The 20,965-nt window shown below is 36.5% G+C and overlaps 3 protein-coding genes and 2 pseudogenes across 5 annotated transcripts; 2 read left to right on the top strand and 3 right to left on the bottom strand.

Annotated features, from left to right (window-relative positions):
• Positions 1-147: 147 nt before the first annotated feature.
• LOC142553197 (transcription factor GTE10-like) lies at positions 148-6,162 on the bottom strand. 3 transcript variants are annotated; one of them, XM_075663264.1, is made up of 11 exons: positions 6,029-6,162; positions 4,160-5,438; positions 4,020-4,068; positions 3,753-3,911; positions 1,963-2,036; positions 1,801-1,855; positions 1,631-1,729; positions 1,444-1,559; positions 1,302-1,368; positions 903-1,033; positions 148-817 (listed from the first exon to the last, which is right to left on the bottom strand). In XM_075663264.1, the coding sequence occupies exons 2-11, from the start codon at positions 5,414-5,416 to the stop codon at positions 545-547; spliced, it is 2,280 nt and encodes a 759-aa protein (XP_075519379.1). In that variant the 5' UTR covers positions 5,417-5,438; positions 6,029-6,162; the 3' UTR covers positions 148-544. The 3 variants fall into 3 exon arrangements, with proteins under 3 accessions (XP_075519379.1, XP_075519377.1, XP_075519378.1); XM_075663262.1 differs by lacking the exon at positions 6,029-6,162 and having other exon boundaries at positions 4,160-5,926; XM_075663263.1 differs by lacking the exon at positions 6,029-6,162 and having other exon boundaries at positions 1,631-1,705; positions 4,160-5,924.
• Positions 6,163-9,344: 3,182 nt separating this feature from the next.
• Positions 9,345-11,639, bottom strand: LOC142553196 (malate synthase, glyoxysomal-like). Its single transcript, XM_075663261.1, has 4 exons — positions 11,031-11,639; positions 10,612-10,940; positions 10,182-10,512; positions 9,345-10,094 (listed from the first exon to the last, which is right to left on the bottom strand). Exons 1-4 carry the CDS (start codon positions 11,418-11,420, stop codon positions 9,438-9,440), a joined length of 1,707 nt encoding a protein of 568 aa, XP_075519376.1. The 5' UTR covers positions 11,421-11,639; the 3' UTR covers positions 9,345-9,437.
• Positions 11,640-12,491: 852 nt separating this feature from the next.
• On the top strand, positions 12,492-14,073 carry LOC142553194 (putative aspartyl aminopeptidase; annotated as a pseudogene).
• Positions 14,074-14,075: 2 nt separating this feature from the next.
• Positions 14,076-15,892, top strand: LOC142553195 (putative aspartyl aminopeptidase; annotated as a pseudogene).
• A 969-nt stretch (positions 15,893-16,861) lies between these two features.
• LOC142553193 (nucleolar protein 56-like) lies at positions 16,862-19,954 on the bottom strand. Its single transcript, XM_075663260.1, has 8 exons — positions 19,644-19,954; positions 19,051-19,268; positions 18,791-18,948; positions 18,414-18,601; positions 18,086-18,338; positions 17,803-17,951; positions 17,573-17,707; positions 16,862-17,286 (listed from the first exon to the last, which is right to left on the bottom strand). The coding sequence occupies exons 1-8, from the start codon at positions 19,846-19,848 to the stop codon at positions 17,039-17,041; spliced, it is 1,554 nt and encodes a 517-aa protein (XP_075519375.1). The 5' UTR covers positions 19,849-19,954; the 3' UTR covers positions 16,862-17,038.
• Positions 19,955-20,965: the final 1,011 nt, after the last annotated feature.

Raw genomic sequence — 20,965 nt, 5'->3', positions numbered from 1 at the left:
ATATTTCCATTCTCATACAATTTCAAATTCCACAATTTTCACAAAAATTGAAGTTTCAATTATATATGTGAAATCATCCTCCTACATACCCTCCATTCAAAATCAGAGATTCGGCCCATGATCTCACGTCATAATTATACAGAAAAATGACTAAAATCATTAAACTAAAAATCTATGCATGATATATAATTCTTATAAACTTCACAACGTAAATATCGAGCAACATCCGTGTGGTCTATCAAGATTTATGTTTCTCCTTCCTAAAAGTAACAGAGATGAGAGAATGAAATTTAGTTTTTGTACTTGAGCCGCGACTGCAAGTCCTGCTAGACGTAGCACCTCGAGAACCACCACTCACCCATGAAGAAAATTTTGCAAGTGAGATACCGTGCCTGCTTCACATCAGAATCTGACACGAATCATTTTGAAAAGAATAAGAAACAAGGTTCAGGTACCAACGAATGGAAAAGATCTTCACTTCCTAATGCGAGAAACGTTCAACGAGCCCAAGGAACAAGATAGCCTATCATCGGGAAGAATCTGATCAATCCATTTCTTCTTCTAACCGATTATTTGAGGTACTCGGAGTGCTTTGCTGTTCAACTCCTTCATCTTCATCGATTTTCATGAATAATCCGAGTTGCTCCAATGGATTACCACTTGCCTGAAATTTAAAACTATCAAAACCAATTTGAGAGTTTTCAGGGCTTGCGTCTTCTACTAAACCGCTCTGCAGGTGCTCATCTGGAGCAGATCTAAACATTTCCAGATCTTCCATGAATTGACTATTCTCATTAATATCAACAGTCTTCTCCATCTGTCAAGAACTTATTGCTCAAGTAAAGAATGGGAAAACTTAAGACTCAATATTTTCAAATTCCCACTAAAACTTGTCATTGTACCTTCTGTAGAGCCAGGCGTGCTGCTTCCCTTTCAAGTTCTCTCTTCCTTCTAACCTCCTCTTCTGCTTTGGCTTCAGCTCTCTTTCTATTTTCTTCTAAAGCCTTGGCTTCCGCTTGTAAACGAGCTTTCTCTGAAAACAAGTCCACACTATCAAATATTTAACGAAATAAGTTCACATTTCAATTCTTTCAGAAACCAAGCAGGGCAAAACACAGGACATGTTGAGAGGGAGCGAGAGTGGCTAAAGGAGAGCCGCCTCGACAGATTATGGGGGGAATTACTCGTTTTTTTTTTAAAAGAATACACAAGATTTTTAAAAAAAATTCCTTCCAAGTGAAGGCCAGGGGAGCCACTGCACATAACTTATGCTCATCAATACATTTTCAATAAAACCAAACCTTCTCTTCTCCACCTTTCAAGCTCCTCCCTCTCACCCTTTAGTTTCCCCGTGCCTGGTGTTTCGCCCTAAAATAATTTTAACAGTTAGAATCACGTTAAACATCGAAAAGGTAAAAAAATCAACAAGCAATCGAACCGTACCTTTTCAAGATTATTCTCTTGGACTTTAAGAATAATGTCAGCAAATCTGCTTCTCAATATAGCTGCACGGTAAAGCTTATCAGGGGAGACTGGCCTGTCATGTGGAACACTCTCCTCTGAAATGTCACGGCATCTTGGTCAGATGATTCCACACAACAAATTGAAAATTGTTTTCTTCATCGCTTACCCTCTTGATGACAATTAGGTTCATTAGAGGTCACAATTGAAGAAAAATTTTGCTCAGTGTGCCCATTCAAGCAATCTGAAGAAATCTCAGAACACACAACTATATCAGAACGTAAAACAGAAGACTTAGACAAATATGCTCACAAAATTCACATATCCTTGACCACCAACCATATGGATCTTTGAGGTCAGTTTTCTTCGGCTCTAGTATAGAAGCTACAGCTACCTGGCATCATCAAAAGAAAGGGAAAACATCACAAGCCACCAACTTTACAAGGAGAAAAGGCAGAAAAAAAATGGATGGGGAAAAGAATTACCAAATTCGAAGTATACCTTTGAAGCACCTGCTTCAGCTGAGTCTTTGGAACCATCTGCTTCGCCCGCAGACAAGCCTTCAGATTCTGAATCTGGGTGGAGAAAAGTCAAGGTAAAAAAGAACAATTAAGTCTCAAATCTATTGTTTACATCCTCTTTTAATAGATGAATCCAATGTGTTACCAAAAATAAGAAGACATACAGAATGGCATATCGAGGAACAAAATGTAGAAAAAAGACCATAATAGATATAGAAACTATATGAACTAAAATGTTAGCACACCACTGACGCGAGACATGCACCTAACATTTCTTCATACACCATCAAGAATCAAGATAACGTCCGCATAAAAAAAGATACATTACAAGAACATATGGATAGACAGACAGATGGATAGATAAACATTTATGTATGTACAGAGAGAGAGAGAGAGAGAGAGAGAGCAAACATCAATTAGATAGTACAAACATGTAAAACAAGCAAAGGCATGCTTGTAAAAGCCATCTACCATAGAACTTATAATCCTTGTTTACTAGATTTTAGTTAGATAGCATTACAATATCAATGGAAAACAGCCAAGAATTAGAATTTAGCACTCGGAAGTTGAAACAATAAATCAGACAACATATGAGCATTTAATGTTTAAAATCTTGCTTTCATACATGACAAAGAAATGCAGTGAACTTGTTTAAGAAAAACTGGAAAATACTTGCATATCCTTTCTTTTCTAACATTGATCCAGATCCATGGAGTTAAGTTGCTCTAAGCACTTGAAAAAGGAGTGTTGGCAAAAGAAAATAACATAAACCAACACTCTCTGGTATGAGCTATAGCCAAAAAAAAGTAAGGACGCATATAAAATTTCTCAACAAAAACCATGCTTCTCAACTAAATCAAATTTCAGCCATGTGTTAATTAATTGTCAATCATTTCTCACAAGTAACAGTCTCTAAAGGCATCACAACAGGAAATATAAAAAATAATAGATGCACAAGAAATTGATACGATTATAAATTGTTTAGGCGTGAGCTCCATAATGAGAGCACACAACGGAAAAAAATCAAGTCCATAGAAATCAAAAACTAGCTTAACAATTAAGGCAAGTTACACGTGAGAAATGGCTTTAAAATGCTGCATGATTTTGAATTAAAGCCTAGTCGGTAATAAATTTGAACTTGATAACTATATCCCAATAATTAGTCAAGATCAAACAATTTTCCCTTTTAAACTATGTAAGATCCGACCCTCTGATTATTCTGCTTGAATTTACAAGGAAATAACAGTTCTAATGGCTGGTGGTAGATCATCAAATCTGACAAATGCTTCACATCTAGGGCCAGCCATGGAGACAAGATCGCGATCGATTTCCAGAAAACGAATTTGACTTCCCAAAGGTGTGGCATTCATCTTTAGTTTGCCAAAACGATTTGACAAAGTTCTAAAGTAGCTGAAGAGAGATCGTCAAACCACTTTAACAAGTGGACAGTTAGGGTCTCAGAAGAACAAATAGAAAGTTTCCAAACTCCAGGACATACAGATGGCAACGGAATAAATAAGCACGCTTTCAGGGTTGGAAATGAAAAGGAAGAGAATAGTACATATATCGATCACTTGTCCAGGTCAAGGGAAATACAATAACACAATTCAAATCCTAAAACTCGGATGAAAATACATGAAGACCTTGTGAACGCTTAAGAAATAATGCAATCAAATCAATAAAGACACCCTATATATTTATCGTTCGCCATATATCAATCAGAGAATAAATGCTGAAACTCAGGGACAAGGATGGAACAAAGTAACAAACCATTGGATGAGGAGTGAGAATCGCTACTGGAGCTACTTGAACTATCGTCTTTGGTGTTTCCTTGTGCAGTATCCTTATCAATCTCCATGGTAGTAAGATTTGAGTTAAGTGGCAGATCATTTCCACAAATATCCACATCCTCATCATCTGGTGCGTTGCCTTAATTTATATATGGAAGAATGTGAAATAAATCAATACCAAAACAAGCCCCAAAATACAACTAAATCAAATCTCATGATGCAGATTCATTGGAGAAAAGATAATCACCTATGAGAGGCTGGACACATGGATTGCTAAAACCAGACTCATTGGGTATCTGTAAAGACATAAACACCAAACTGAGGCAATACAAAAACATGCATCACATGTAAACTCACGAAATCATGAATTCATATGCTGATATAGACCTCAACTTCACTCAGCGTTTGATTTTTCTCCTTGTTTTGCAGATAATCATCCAAAAGTTTCCGTAGCAAGAACAGGGTATCATCATTGAGAGTCCCAATGTCAATTTCAATCTCATCTTCGATCACTTGACCTCCTCCATTCAAAGTGCTTTCTTTCAAAAAATCAATAATATTTTCAGGTAATTCTTCCAGCAATGCTTCCACCTCCTCACCCAATCTTTTCTTCTCAATATCAGTAATCACCCGCTTTTCTGTTTTTCGATTGAGCTTGTTCTCGGTAGGAGCAATTTTTTGCTTCTTCGCAGGAGGCATGGAAGCGATTTCAGATTCTATGACAACACTAGATTTGGAAGGTGTGGATGCATCTGTTGATGCAGGAATCTTCTTCTCGATTGATTTCCATCTCGATTCAAAGAATCGACTCAAAGTGGCGGCATAAATATGAACAGCATTTCCAGGTGAGTTATAGGTCATCGCATTTTTAAAGGTGAGCCTTACATCGGCAGCAAATTCCACTGGACTGGAATACTGATTTGAAAGTAACTTCATTTTCACTGTGCCCAAATCCATTGGATGCTTTATCACAGAGTAGTAGTCTGGAATATTCGATTCTACAATATCAACGGGCTTATTGAAAATCCAAGCATTTTTCTGTTTCATGACATTTTTTAACAACGCTTCACACTGCTTCGTCAACACGTCAAAATTGGTATTCTTACGTGCAGACTGCTTCACCGACTCAAATCGTCTTCCTGCCAGTGGCCCACCTTTTGTGCGTGATCCATTTCTTCTGGGAGGAATTTTTTTTTGGCTTGCTGCCACAGCCTTTTTACTCTTAGACATACCAACACTTTCCACTAAACCAGGTCTCTTTGGAACAGTATAACTGCCATGAACATTAGAAGCAGGTGAAAACACTTCGGAATCTAATCCCAAAGAATAGAACTTCCTCTGAAACAACCTAACTAGTTCGAGCTCACTTTTCAATTTCACTACCAAATCCCTTTTCTCCAACTGTGACATTCTAGACAATGAGAAAGTCCGTATAGGCACGCCAAACCTGTCATAGTCATCCACATTCAATTTAATGCACTTGCTTTTTGGTGCACAAGAATCCTCTGATGCTGTTAAATCTTGCTCAACCCGGCCCAAGCTTCCAAAGTCTTCTGATTCCGCCATTGCCTCCGCCCCATATTCATAATCAGGCACAAACCGAGAAGAATATCCTTTCGTCCCTTTCAGTGGTTTCCGCACCATATCGCCTAAAATTATCTCCGAGCTGGAAATTTCAAGAACGGTGTTAAACATAAATAAGCCTCCAAATTCTGAGCATGTCGACTCATCCCCGTTAAAAACTCTCCTCAATAATAAAAACCAAACTTCCAATCAAGTTTCAAATTGACAAATTATCAATCTGCGCCAATTTCAACGTACATGCACACAACAACAAAAAATCCCAACGTCTAACTTTCAACAAGTATATCATTACATTTTGAAAATCTTTTGTTACCCACTAAATAACGGTAGCCCCATTCGTTTCTTTGTCAAATATTATTCAATACTCAAATCAAATAAACGAATGACCAACAACACCCATCAAACAGGAAACCAAAAACCCAAATCAAAATTCGATATCTTGATGTCAGGTTCGGTGAAAAGAAAGCATAATCAAAACCCTAGGCATGAAAATCGCGAAATTGGCATCGGTAACCAAACGTCGGATTTCAAGAGAAACAAGGATAGTACGACAGCAGGTCGGGATTCGTCGTGTAAGAAAATTGGTCGACAAAATAGAAAAATTAAATTAAAGATTTTGAATTCGTAAATAAAAAGTGGAGAAAAAGATAAAGAAGAGAAAAGGAACCCTACCTTCAGACCTCGACACAGAGCACGCGGAGAGAGAGAGAGAGAGAGAGAGCGACTTTCGAGTTGCGATGCGTTTGTTATCGCTTGTATTTATAGGAGAGAGTTGCCTTTTAAGTCCTTCTGTCTATGAAAATCCTGACCGCATATCTTTACGCTGTCAACTCTAACGGCTGAACGTCGCCGAAAATATTATTATCCAGATCCAACGGCTGCCGACTTTGTAAGCGTTTCAATAAAATATCTAACATCATATGCTATTTTCATGTTCATTATTCTTCAGATAAATTCAAATTAAAGTTTTCAAAGATGATATTTTACAAGGTTTTTAAGAAATATTTATATATAATAATTCAACTTAATCATCTTTGTTTGAGTTTTAAATTTAGATAAAATTGATGTAATTTTAAATCTTGGTGAATTCAGTGTGAACAGAGTGTTGTTTAACCAAAATTTTAAATAAAAAAAAAAATTCATATGAGACGGTCTTATATGTCAATTTTGTGATATTGATCTTCAACCCGACCCAGTTTATAAAAAAACTATTTCTATGTCAAAAAAATTATTTTTTATTACAAATATGTCTCATGAATATAGAGTCATAAAACTATCTCACAATAAATCTATTATAAAAACATAATTTGTGAGGCGAGTCAACCTTTGTGATACCACCAGATATATTTGGGTCGTCTTAGGTTTGAAAACTGGATATATTCGGGTCATCTTAGGTCCAGATCTTGTTTGATCATGGATGCTTAGAGGAAGCCAAGCTCGGGTAGTCCAACTAGTAGACAGTGGTCCACATCTCGATTATCTATCCGGGCATCCGGGTATATGAGTCATCTTCGAGATCGCAGGTATGGGACACCATGACTTAATCATCATTAGGAGGTCTTATCGGTGCACGTAAAAGTGATGTGAGTAGTCTGAAGCAAGCATGGGTTGTCGGACATGTCAGTAACAGAAAACATAGCATAGACGACCATCTCGCCATGAGTGGCAGATGGGAACTGAAAAACAAGGTCATCATTGGTTTTATTCATACAAATATCAGGTTTGCTTAGCATTCAGGTGTGTTTGTGTGTGTGTGTGTGTGTGTATATATATATATATAAATATTCTTGTGCAAAAACACGTATTATATACATTCTCATAAGATGAACTCATTTATATGACTTGAGCGTCGGAGTAGATACGTCGAAAAATATTTTGGCACCCCACTTACGATCTCTGCTATCTTGAGTGTGCGGACTTGCCAGAGGCCAAATACCTCTCGTCCAAGATCTTGTATATCAAGGTAAGAAGTAGTCCGACCTGGTGTAACTGCCCACCACCCTCGAACCCAATTCATCCGGTCTTCATCACATGCTCATATTTGCAATAAAAAAAATATTTTTTGCATAAAAAGTATTATATTTTCATGGGTGATCCAAATATAATGTCTCACAAAATTGATCGATGAGACCGTCTCACAAGAGTTTTGTATTTTATTTATCAAGAGAAATAATCTCGTAACAACCATTCAAATATGTCATGTTAAAAATTAAATTTGGAAATATTTGCTAATTCATGTAAATTAATCAACACAGATATTAAATCCATTAGACTAATAATTAGGGATGACAACGGGTCGGGTTCGGCCAAACTCGTGACCCAGCCCGCTAATAAAAATTAGGACCCGAACTCGAACCCGCCCACCGTTTTTTAGAGCCGCTTCGCCTCAAAATCCTACGGATCCAAACCGGGTTGGACCCGTGAACCCGCTATACATTTAATTAAATAAATTAATAATAATAATAATATATGGATACATATATATTAAATGAAGTATATATATTAAATTTGTACATGTCTATATTTATTTATTATGTGTGTACATATAATATTATATACATATATACAGTATGCGATATAAGTATGTTATATATGTATATATATAAAGTATACATATATATATGTAAAGTATGCGATATAAATATGTAGCTAGGGCGGGTTCACCCAACCCGATATTCGCTCCAGATTAATCATTGGACCCATTGACGAGGACCCGTCTTGCCCTGCTCGAAACTCTTTTGACCGGGTTTTAACCCATTCCAAACGAGACGGGTTTAACACGGGGTCATTTAAAAAAACCGATTCATTGTCATCCCTACTAATAATGCAACGTGATCCGCAAAATTGAACATGGTTTGTGAGTGACACAATATTCATTAAAACATTTATTTATGAAATAGTCAGCACACTTGTAATATTGTTTGCTTTGGTTCGTGACTTTACAGCTTTAAAATGCGTTACAGATGGGTTGTTTGCTCATTTAAATGTCTGGTATCTTTTACATAGTTTTATCGACGTGAGATTCTCTCTCACACCCTCTTCCAGGACTTAAGACTTCGCTGAGATTTACCCCATAATTTCAAGCTCAAGCAGAGTCTATCTAATAACAAATGTAATTGATCAGCCCAATTGTGATATTGTCCGATTTGGCTTGTGACCTCACGGTTTTAAAACGCGTCACGAGTATTTGTCACACATTCAATTAAATGATCGGCATCTTTCTCGTGTTTGGTGAAGTGAGAATTCGCCTAAGAGACTCTCAGCCTTTTTTCATGATTCAGCGTCCCCGCTGAGGTTTGCCTCATCATCCCAAGCTCACGTGGAGTTGCTATGATATCAAATATAATGGTTCAACACACTTGTGATATTATCCATTTTGGCTTGTGACCTCGCGATTTTAAAACGCGTCACAAGGGGGTTGTCATGCATTCATTTTAATATCCATCTCCCCCGTAGTTTGATGATGTGAAATTTCGTCTTTAAGACCCTCTCAACCCTCTTCAGGACTCATAGTATTCGCTGAGTTTTACTCAATCATTTCAAGCCCATCCAAAATCGTTCTGATATCAAATGTAACGACTCAACTTCCTTGTAATATTATTTGCTTTAGTTTAGGACCTCACTACCTTAAAACATGTCAGAACACACATTCATTTAAATGCTCGATATGTCATCATCCTGTAGTGAATTAATAATCACTAGAGAATCGGATTCAAGGATTTTTTGTAAAAAATGTAACTCTTTTATCCAACTCAATGCCCTCCCTAATTCCGAACGCTTCAGCTATCAAATTTTTGCCCCCTGCTGAATAAAATGTCTAGCTCCGTCGCCTGCCTGTTGAAGATTTACATTGGCATCGAAAACGGAACCAATAATATTCCTTCCTCAGTATTTTGAATTCGAAATCAAATTAATAATAAGATCCACAAACCATTGTTTTCTATGCATAATTATGTATCCAAGGCCATAATTATTTATTCACTATCAATTAGCACACAACATTAACTCGAATATTCATGGAAGAACAAATACAAAGACGTTGCTACATAAAATAGGAAATCAAGCAAATTTAAAAAGTAATTTAAAGCTTGGAGGATCCCATGGGATGATGGACGACAATGTGATTATAAGCATCAAGAGTCAGAAAATCATCCAGAGTGGGTGAAATGCATTGCCTTGTGAAAATCTTGCAAGCTTCAACATACATTCCCTTCTTGAACTTCTCCTTCCCGACTTCCCTCTCGATCCTCCCCATCTCCTCCTCCACCACTCTCCCGAATAGGTCCTGGCTCACCCTCACGCCCAGCCCGTCCCCATCCAACTCCGCTCCGTATTTCAGCCACTGCCAGTTCTGAACTCGGCTTATCTCAGCCGTGGCGGCGTCCTCCATGAGATTGTAGAGTGGGACGGATCCCGTGCCCGTGAGCCAAGCGGCCATGTATTGGATCCCCACTCGGGTGTTGAGCCGGAGGCCTTCCAGGGTCCGGACGCCCCTTGGGATTTGTAGGAGGTCGTCCTCGGTGATGTGGGCCGCGTCTTCGCGTTTCATGGAATGGATTTGGTTGGCTTTGTTGTGCATGTTGTCGGTGAAGACTTCCATGATGGCTGGGATCAGGCCCGGGTGAGCTGCCCAGGTTCCATCATGCCCTGCTTTCACTTCTCTTAGCTTGTCCTTTCTGACTAAATCAAGTGCAGCCTCGTTCGCCTTTGGGTCGTCTCGGATTGGGATCTGAGCTGCCTGATATCATGTGCACGACTTTCAATAAATCAAATGATAATATAAACGAATCAATAATCCTGATATATGATCGGGGATGACACATACCATGCCTCCCATTGCGTGGACTCCCCGCCGGTGACATGTTCGGATGAGTAAATCCGAATAACTTCTCATGAAGTGTTGCGTCATGCCGACTTGAACTCGGTCAGGCAGCAGGCGATCAGGGTGAGCCTGAAACGTCTTGATGTAGCTGAAGATGTAATCCCATCTGCCGCAGTTCAAGCCTGCCGAATGTTCTCTCAGCTCGTACAGAATCTCGTCCATTTGAAACACTGCCGGGAGTGTTTCGACCAGAACAGTCGCTCTTATGCTGCCCTTCTCGATTCCAGCCATTTTTTCAGCTCTCTCGAATACACTGTTCCATATTTTCGCTTCCCTGATTTAACAAAAAAACGCAATAGTAAGCCTTTCTTATGTCAATGTTCTCTAAAAGGATAACATTGAAAAAGAGAACGAAGGAGTATCATATATCAACCTGGCGTGTTCCATTTTTGGGAGATAGAAGAAGGGTCCAAATCCTTCGCCTTGATTTTTACGAAACGCAGACCAGTTATGGTAGAAATAAAGGCCAAAATCAAGGAGACAACCGGTGACAGGCTCCCCATCGATAAAGACGTGAGACTCGGGGAGATGCCAGCCTCGAGGTCGAACGAAAAGCTTGGCTATGTTTCGATCATTGAGCTTGTAAACTCTGTTTCTGGCTTCGTCGTTGAACCTTATGGTCCCATTCACAGCATCCTTCAAGTTTACGTGACCACGCACCAGGTTTTCCCAGCTTGGAGAAAGAGCATCTTCAAAATCAGCCTACACATAAACAAATTCAGAAAAAAGAGAAAGAAAAGATTCAATGGTCGAACATATAGATAATCTTCGATGTGCATTTACTCAACCCACCATAAAAACGTTAGCTCCAGAATTCAGTGCATTGATGATCATCTTCCTCTCCACGGGCCCCGTGATCTCCACCCTCCGATCATCCACCGCCGGAGGCGGCGGTGCGCAAACCCACTCCGCTTCCCTCACGTACTTGGTGGCCGGATCAAAACCCGGCAACGCCCCGTTATTATACCTCATCTTCGCGTCCTTTCTACACTCCATCGCATACTTAATATGCCCCCTGAACTCTCTCTGCAGACCAGCCACAAATTGCATGGCATCCTTCGTGAGAATTCTAGCAAACTCCGCATCGTATCTTCCCCTGATATCCAGTCCTTCGGGCACATCGTAGCCCACGAAAGGCTTCCTTTCTTTCGAAGGAGCTGATTCAATTTCGAAACCCACCATTGTTTTTGGTTTTAAAATCAAATCTCTAGAGTGAAATGCATGGTGTGGCAGAATGGGATATATTTAAAGGGTTACGGGGAGGTGGGGGATAGATATGAAGGATTTCGTGGTCATGGCCCGAAAATGGACATATTTTTTGGATCTATGCGCGTCGGATGATGCAAAATGTTCATCTAGATTGAGGATAAATGCGAAATAGAGGAAAAGGTGGTATGGGATTTTGCTTTGAACGATGTGCCCTGCCTCGGGAGATGAGGTTTATTGAAGATATATTGGATTGTCAATTGAATTCATTTAGTTACTCAAAATTATTATTTTTTAAATGAGAAAATGCATATAAAAAATGTAGTATTTTCTGAAGGTAAAAATTTGTGTTAGACGGTATCACATGTCATATTTTGTGAGACGAGTATTTTATTTGAGCCATCTACTTTTTATGCTAAGAGTATTACTTTTTATTATGAATATCGGTAGGATTGACTCGTCTCACAGATAAAGATTCATGAGACCATCTCACAAAAGACATACTCATTTTTGAATATTAGTAAATTGGGAAAGGCTACCTCTGAACATTTCATCGTTTATTAGTTCTTCACAGTTGTTTAAAGGTGAAAAAAAAGCCAAGGATTCCTTGGCATCAGTGGTCTTAGATTCAAATCATACCAGCTCAAGGATAAAGATTTCCAAGTCCATATATATATACAGTTACGAAAAATTTAATATATTTATCATGTCTAAAAATGAACAACTGAAACGTGAAATTTATGAAACATTATTGGTATGACCTGAAAACAATATAATATAACCGTAAGTCTTGACTCTGATGTTATGTTAAGATTAAGATTTGAAACAAATAGCTCAAGAGAAAAGATTATTTAAATTCATGTATATAATATATATGTCTAATAATTTAATTTAGATGATGGGAGAAATTTAAGAAGGTGAATGCATCATGTATACATTCTCTTATAAAAATTTTGCTATTCACTTCAATTCAACATCAATGAAAAAATAATTTACATAATTAAATCAATTTTTTCTATAGCTTCAGTAATTTTTTTAAAAATGGGAAACATATAGGAAAGTTGAGCTGAGCCAAATCTCAAGAGAATGGAGAAATCAGTAGCACGCGATCTTGTGGAGTTCTTGAATGCTTCCCCTACAGCTTTTCACGCCGTCGGTAATATGTTCGATCTTCAAGATCATTTCTATTTTTTTATCCAAAACCCGAAAAATATATGAATTGGATGCTGTGATTGCCAAAGATTTGCTTTTTAAATCTCAAAAGGCGAATATATTCGACAAAATTTTCCCCTATTATGAAAATTTTGGAGTTAATTGTTTCTGGCTGTATTGGGTTAATCTTGTTTTTACTTATTAGTCATATTTTGGAATATGTTGATCGTTTTTTTTTTAAGTTGAAACACATGAGTTTAATAGTTTTTGTTTCTTGAATAGGATTTGGACTTGTAAATCTATTGTTTTTACTCATGGATGATTTGGTCTCTTGTAATTAATGAGGTATTTTTATTGTAAATTTATTCATTAGCCGAATCAAAGAAGAGATTGAGAAGTGCAGGGTATGAGCAAGTATCAGAGAGGGAGGAATGGGAATTACAAGCTGGAAAGAAATATTTTTTCACCAGGAATTATTTGACTATCGTTGCCTTTGCAATTGGTAAAAAGTATGCATTTTATTATTCCATATGATTTTTCCCTTTATTGTTACATGTCAATGACGCATCTTTCCTACAATTATATTTTAATTTAATTATCCAGAGTTACTTTTGTTATAAGCTGTGGAAGTGTTGCTATTGACCTTTTCCTCCAGTATAGATTAATTGATATCAACATTGACATTTGACATTGAGAACTTTAAAAGGTTTTGGTGATATTAATTTTTTCCCAGTAATTATACGAAGCTTAATACCAACTACCAAACTAGTTTGATTTCTTCTCTGCATACTCCAAGTCCCGGTTGATTATCAAATCACTCTAATCATCACAATAATATTGCGTCAAGTTAATTTTGGCCATCTGTGAATTAGCAAATTGCATGTAATATGAACTCTTACATGGATTGAGTGGATGACAATAATTGATTTTGTGGTATAGATACGTGTCTGAAAATTGAATTTATATGATCGGTGCTCACACTGATAGTCCTTGCCTGAAATTAAAACCGATCTCCAAGGTATTTACATTCTTATATTGTCTGTTTGCATTTAAATGTCTCTTGTTCAGTCATAAGGGTCATATTTAAAGCTGTAAAATTTTGAATCACGTTCGTTTCAGGTATCAAAAGGTGGGTTCTTGGAAGTTGGTGTGCAGACTTATGGAGGTGGTTTATGGCATACATGGTTTGATCGTGACTTGTCTATTGCCGGAAGAGTAATAATTAGAAAGCAAAAATATGGTTCAGAAACATACACTCACCAGCTAGTCAGAATTGAGGAGCCCATTATGCGAATCCCGACTCCAGCGATTCACTTGGACAGGTGCTTCAGCAGGAAAGATTTACATTTGATTGTTTTTGGCGTGTGAATACATTTGTTTATCATGTTTCCTTTGTAAGATAGGGGTGTTAATGATGGATTCAAGGTGAACACTTAGAGTCATTTAGCTCCAATTTTGGCCACATCGGTTAAGGTAATTTTCTCGATAAAAATTAGATACTTTTTGTGATTCAGATGAAAGTTGTAATTAGCCATCTCTCATTGCGTTTTTTGTCTGCGACCTCTTTATCTATGTCTTATGACCATTTCCTCCTGATGTGGAACATCATATTACAATATTTGCTAGTTTGATAACCCTCTTGACTACCATCATATGGAAGATTTAGTAAATATCAGGTTACACTATCAAGAGAGTTATTAGTTGTCAGATGATTACATTCTAAATAACGAACAGGAGGTCATGGTGTAAGGATGCTGCTTTTTTCGTTTTAGCACCACTCAAATTAATATGTGAGAAGCATAAAGCTAAAAAATGACCTGTCATTATTCTCTTGGAGCTAGTTTTCCTCGTGATGAATAGGGAGTTGCAGTCGATACTTTCTCAAAGAATTGAAATGTAATCATTATGATTGCTGATGTAAACTTGTTGGCATAATGAGAAAGTATAAATCAATTGTGGTTGTTGGAAATTCCTTGTTTGACCTCTTATCTTGATGGGTGTAAAATAAGCCTGCATGGACTTAAGTCTCAGGCTGATAAATGTGCAGAAAGAGATCATATAAAGGAGAAATGTCAACATGATACGGGGAATCAATATATCACGGCATGATACCCACTTGATTGGATTTTCGTTGGCACTGAATAGTTTTTTTACATTGCTAATTTTATCTTCTGCTTCCTGATTCCCTTTGGTTTGCTTGAAATTTTGTTGTACAATTTTTTTCCTGCCACTGTTCTTATTGGCTGATAATTGTTTTTTCAATGTGTTTCTTAAAAAAGTTACTACCAATAGCTATTCAAAAGAGTTTCTTAGTATCGGCTGACATGGCTCATGCCTTGCACCCGAATTACATGATGGTACGTGCTCACTTTGCTCTATTTCAAAGTAGGCATACATGTTCTTTTTATTTCGACATTACTTCATTTTTTTTAATCAGGACAAACACGAAGAAAATCATCAGCCCAAGATGCATGGCGGGCTTGTCATCAAACACAATGCAAACCAAAGATATGCAACTAATGCAATAACTTCCTTCACATTTCGGGAGATAGCTAACAAGCACAAACTTCCTGTTCAGGTTTTACAGATCATATATCCTTAAATAATTCTAGTTTCTTTGATATTTCGTAGGCAGTTATGGGCAAAAAAATTGAGAATAATATGTGCTAATTTACAATTATGATGGTGGTTGAATGTTCACTTGTTTTGAATAATTCTACATCGGATCAAGTCCAGTAGTCCTCATGCCTGTATCTCTCTCGAACAATGCATTTGGATAGATGGACGCGTTCCAATGTTTAAACATGTGTTCAAAACTTGTTTCTTCATATTGGAAAGACTCTGCCAACAAACTGATCGACGCGTTTAGCTCTTATATAAGACTCTTTTGATCCAGGATTTTGTGGTCAAGAACGATATGCCATGTGGTCCGACAATTGGTCCTATTTTGGCAAGTGGTGTTGGCATCCGCACCATTGATGTCGGAGCCCCGCAACTGTCGATGCATAGCATTAGAGAAATGTGTGCAGTTGATGTAAGCATTTTTATGAACACTTCAAGGCTTTCTTCCAGGAGTTCTCTCATCTTGATTCAAAACTTTCCGTAGACGACATCTAGGTCTGTTGACTTTGGTTTTTGGTGCTTTTTTCACATGTTTGGATATTAGTCTAAATGAACTATAGTTTGTAGGTGTTTCTGAACTTATATGTACTCTGGTCGACAAATTGATTTGACCTCGAAGATGTAGGGTGTAACTTTTTACCGAAGTATTGGGATCTAACTTTTGACAATTTTAAGATTGGCTCGAAATAGATACATTTGAGTTCGGTTTATTTGAAAGACTCGAAATCTATATATTTAATATATATTTTTAATATATTAATAAATATCAAGTCTAGTGAGAGCTTATGATTGGGACTCGATTTCGATTCGACAAAAAATTCGAACATGTTTGAGTTTAGCTCAAATTTGAACACAAATAAAATATTTTAGTTGATTCGAAAAGTTATAAATAGACTCAATTCATTTACAACGGTGACTCATGTGACCATGATCTGATTTTCTAGTCGTAGTTTTTTCGTCCTGGAAAGCTTGAATTTGATTTGAACTGAAAGTATGTCAAGATTGCAAAACTGTACCATTTTGTAGAAATATAATAATCAAAACGGCGGATGGTAGTGTTCCTACTCTGCTTCTTTACCCACTTGATCGTAAATCTTATCCAAAAATATATTTTTCATTGCTAAAGTTAATGTAAAAATAAGTGGTAATCACAAATATTTCAGTTACAAGAAACAAATTTAATTTTAATTACAAATATTTTATATATCATGTGGAATTGTTAAATCCTTGAACTCATTTACGATCACAATTATTTCTTACCTATCACCTTCATTAGAATTTCAGAAGCTTGTCAATTATTTATTTATCAACAACTATATTTTGATTTGTTTATTTATATTATTGATATTAATAGTTCCAATGATAAAATCATATTACAATTAATAAATAAGAAAACTACACAATTAATAAAGTTCGCCCTACTTTCTTCATATAGAGATTTTGGTGGGCTTTTCCGGCCAGTTTTGTAGTTGAAGATGAAGAATTTGAATCGTCTTCCACTATATGCATACAATTACTTGACTCATTTAAAATAATAATATTCAAATATTCTTTCAAATTCCAAAAACTAGATAAGAGACATTTTATTGTTTTGAAATTATTTCTGAATATAGTTTAAACATTCAATGATTTTGAAAAACAACTTCAAGGCAAAATTATATATGATATTACCAAATAACATACACGAAATAAAAAAGTCCTACCAAGTAGCAACCACGATACATAAACTCAATATTCCATAGCAAAAGCGGAATCGACATTCCATAAAATGGGGTCACAGGTAAATATAAGTTTTGAAACGATGAAGATCTTACCACAGTTCATCCGCTCATATCATTTCTCGATTTCTTTTTCTTCCTTTTTCCTTCGTCAACAGCTACAGCAGCATCAACCTCCATCTCATCTTTCCTCTTCTTTTTCTTCTTTTTTGCAGTCCCATCTCCTGCATTTGCATCGTTCTTTTCCTCCGGTTCCTCTTGTTCCGTCTTTCGCTTCTCCTTTTTCTTCTTCTTTTCAGTTTTAGGCTTGTCTTTGGCATCTCCATTCACAAAAGCTGCAGGCTCATCCTCTATCAAAGATTGCACAGATGAAAAAGGGTTTATGAGCATATATAGGGAAAAATAAAGATTAAAGCAAACACGAGACATTTCCTAAGCTGTGGAAGCACAGATATGCGCCACCAAATTAGGCCATTACCCCTTCCTTTTTATGTTCACATTCTCTTTCTCATAAGCATCTAGAACCATTCAGAAACTGAAGGCCTATAGACGCTTATCCATTCAATAAATCGACACTTCATTTGTGAGATATTATCTTTACATAGAGAAGTAGAACAGATTCAGATGCATCCAAACCTTTGCTCTCAACAGTTATGATCGCAGATTTCATCACATCAATGTTTTTACGAGGAGCAACCCCTTTATCATAAAAGTCTAGCCGCTCTTCGACTTGTTCACGAAGTTTTTCTCCAAAAGCAGTGGTACTTTTCTCTGCATCATAACATATGACTCTGTTCATCAACAGCCCGATGGCATGCACAAGACCAGTTCAAATCAATCAATGTGTAAAGAAAAAATTAACTTGCCTAGGAAACAGTCAATACGAGAAGCAATAGAGCACTTGTTTGCAAGATAACGAGCCATTCGGCCTTTGTTCCGAGCAGATGCACGACCAATAAAGGAAGAATGGAATATAAGACCATACTTTGGAGTGTTCCCACGAGTTTTCAAAGCTCTGCATAAATTATCAGGTAAAGCCAGGAAATGAAAAATTGAAAAAAAAAATCATCTAATTATAACAGACATCAAAACTGTTTAAGCAAAGAATGAAAACAATGATCAACACACATGCAGCCAATATGAAGCTACCTAAAGAGAGCCTTCTCAGCACCAAGAATCTGAAGAGTGGATGAAGGGCATTTTGCCAAGTTTGTGAGACTACCAGCATGGGAAATCAAACGTGCACCTACAACTTCACCAATAAGAGCAGCCAAATTAGGCGCTATGTCATTCATTTTGGAAACCAGATAATCGTACAGCTTTTTCCTGTACTCAGCAAGGTCAATCACCCTTTGAGCAAATTGCTTGACATTAATCAAGTCTATTTGGGACAAATCCTGTCCTGAAAGCATAAAGGAAGCAGATCAGTATTAGATACAGCATGCATTCAAAGACCAAGTGCCATCAGATACTGTACCCATGGATGCTTTGGCAGCCTCTACGATCTCCTTTGCTTTATCTTCATCCCCAATTATGTCTGTCAGGTCTGATAAGTTGACCTCAGATAACTGTGATTTATTCTCCACGTATTTTGCGACTTTGGCATACAGAAAGTTGTCATTCACAATCTTTGCTAATTCAGGAAAATGCCACGAGTACCATTCTCTGCAGGAAAAAGAAGAAATACGTCCCATATTTAATCATCCGTCTGTATGTTACTAAGCGCAAACAGCAAAAAACTAAAAAGGATCGCTGATGAACTAATAACCATCCAATCCAGTACAGGCAACAAGGCCTAGAGTATATAATTAACATACTGCAAACACACCCAAACTAGCCAAGTTCAAAACTGACCTTGCTCTCATGGAGAATGAATTTATATCTTTATCAAGAGTATCAAGGAGAAAGATAGCCTGAATAACCATATTGTCTACACGATTCACATTGAACTTCACCTTTGCTCTGCTGTAACTATGACCCAGTCCAAGTTGTGCTTTTTCCAGATCACCGGGCTATTCATATTTAAAAGGATTAAAGATAAATCAAATTACATGCTTTTTTTTAATACACAACAAAGTATTCAAATCAAGAAAAAGGTATTGACATTGACCAACCTTAAGGTTCTCAATAAATCGATCAAAATGTAATCGCACACCCCGAACAATCTCAAGAATAAACTCATTGCTTTGGCACGGAATCTTAGTTACTTCATAAATATTTGATCCAAGCTTTGGCTCTGCCACTCCTAAACTGAACTTTGGCTTCTTACCCTCCTCCTTGACTTTTGGAAGGGTAAGCTCCAAAAAATTCCTCAGCTCATCGGTCATTTGCCCTGAACTCACGTAAACATCAAACAAACAGTATTATTGTACACTTCAGCAATCGCAATCTAAAATAAAAACAAAAATCCTCCCTACTTTCCAGAGAACAAAAAATAAAAAAAGCCAGGTATGCGTGCCCCTTTTTTTGCACAAAAAAAAAATCACTAAAAAGGCGCGGAAAGTCGACAGCCCAAAGGTTCTAATCCACAACACTCCATTCCCTCCTCATTTCAAAAACCCTCTAAAATTTATGTTACCCGCTAGCTCCTTGAATTCGTTGAACGAGAATATGCTTACATCACGCATTAACCACACAAAAAAAATCATACTATTCCTCACAACCCATGAGAACCGTCCAAAAAATGAAAACAACAAAGCCTTTTTACCTTCAGAGATTGCGTTACATTGGTTCAGAGCATCAAGCGCAGAATCATAAGGGCTAAAAGCAGCCAGCTTAACAACCTTCCCGAACCGGTTCAGGTCCGATATAGAGCTCCTAACCGCCTCCGTATTCTGCCCAATTTCATCAATCCCATGCACCAAAAACAGCCCATATCCGGAAGCCGACTCGTACAACACGTACAGAGCCATCTCCCTCTCCCTCTCTATATCACCACAGGAATATCGTTCGCGACGGTTAGCTGGGGGGCGCTGAATGGAAGTTAGGGTTTAACAAAGGTCCAATTACAGAATATATCAAAAAATTATTTCGCATTACCCATTTCACAATTATTATTTATTTATTGTTGTTATTTTCTTTTTTTTTAAACATAATGTGAACACGTAATAATAAATTTTTATATGCTAAAATAATAAAAATAAATTATAGAATATGTTTTTGTGAGAAATTTTTATAGATATTTATTCGTGATATAAATTATCTCTATATTTATAATAAAAAAAATATTTAAGATATAAAAATATTTTTTTATGTATGACCTAAATAGTTTTTTCGTGTGAATTTAAAATAATCAAATTATTCGTGGATAAGTGTTTCATAGAACTCCAATAAAAAGCTCATATTAGCTAAGGTTGTAATTATTTCCAAAGTTGGAAGAAACTCGGGAATTTTAATTTAAATTTTATATTTAAAAAACTCTCATTTTTTTTAAAAAAATTGTAAAACTCTTTATCGCCAAAAAAAAAATATCTTGAAAGACATTGGAGTTCACGAAATACTACCGATTAACGCAAAAATTATTCTGAATGTTCCACATATTTGTGAGATAGAGTTTCAATCAACTCGATTCATGAAAATATATTAGTTTTTATGTTAAAAGTATTAATTTTCATTTGAAGTATGAATCAGATTGATTTATCTTATGAAAATAGATTCGTGAGACTATTTCACGATATATATTCTCGTTGATTAAATGTTTTAGTAAACAAAGTTAAATTTTATTTTAAGAATTTATGGTACAAACACAATCTAATATAAGAAATAAATAAAATGTATTTTTAAAAAGTGATTTCTTGTATATTTATTTAGAAATATGAAATATATATTATCGTATGTACCTAGAGCACATGAATTAGAAGTTTTTTGCGATGATCTCACAAATTTATATTCGTGAGATAAGTCGATTTGATTCAAAATACAATAAAAAAACACAATAGTTTTCAGATAAAAAATAAATTTTTTCACTCAAACCAGCATATATTTTTCCTAACTTAACTAATAAAAATGATATTTTTGTATTAAAAATAA

Source organism: Primulina tabacum, chromosome 8, assembly GCF_025594145.1.
Source record: "Primulina tabacum isolate GXHZ01 chromosome 8, ASM2559414v2, whole genome shotgun sequence".
NCBI lineage: Eukaryota > Viridiplantae > Streptophyta > Magnoliopsida > Lamiales > Gesneriaceae > Primulina > Primulina tabacum.
The sequence above is the reverse complement of the archived record's forward strand: the minus strand, read 5'-3'. Positions and strand labels throughout refer to the sequence as shown.

What these genes read in the sequence shown, in the direction of transcription:
- LOC142553197 (XM_075663262.1), bottom strand. Translation starts at nt 5,467, where the DNA reads ATGTTTAACACCGTTCTTGAAATTTCCAGCTCGGAGATAATTTTAGGC. An exon ending in AAACGCTGAGTGAAGTTGAG is followed by an intron (nt 4,069 to 4,159) that starts GTCTATATCAGC and finishes ATGTCTTTACAG; the next exon opens with ATACCCAATGAGTCTGGTTT. An exon ending in CTGAAGCAGGTGCTTCAAAG is followed by an intron (nt 1,856 to 1,962) that starts GTATACTTCGAA and finishes TGATGATGCCAG; the next exon opens with GTAGCTGTAGCTTCTATACT.
- LOC142553196 (XM_075663261.1), bottom strand. Translation starts at nt 11,420, where the DNA reads ATGGTGGGTTTCGAAATTGAATCAGCTCCTTCGAAAGAAAGGAAGCCT. An exon ending in CCAAAAATGGAACACGCCAG is followed by an intron (nt 10,513 to 10,611) that starts GTTGATATATGA and finishes TTGTTAAATCAG; the next exon opens with GGAAGCGAAAATATGGAACA. An exon ending in TCCACGCAATGGGAGGCATG is followed by an intron (nt 10,095 to 10,181) that starts GTATGTGTCATC and finishes ACATGATATCAG; the next exon opens with GCAGCTCAGATCCCAATCCG.
- LOC142553193 (XM_075663260.1), bottom strand. Translation starts at nt 19,848, where the DNA reads ATGGCTCTGTACGTGTTGTACGAGTCGGCTTCCGGATATGGGCTGTTT. An exon ending in ATGTAACGCAATCTCTGAAG is followed by an intron (nt 19,269 to 19,643) that starts GTAAAAAGGCTT and finishes ACGTGAGTTCAG; the next exon opens with GGCAAATGACCGATGAGCTG. An exon ending in CATAACTGTTGAGAGCAAAG is followed by an intron (nt 17,287 to 17,572) that starts GTTTGGATGCAT and finishes AATCTTTGATAG; the next exon opens with AGGATGAGCCTGCAGCTTTT.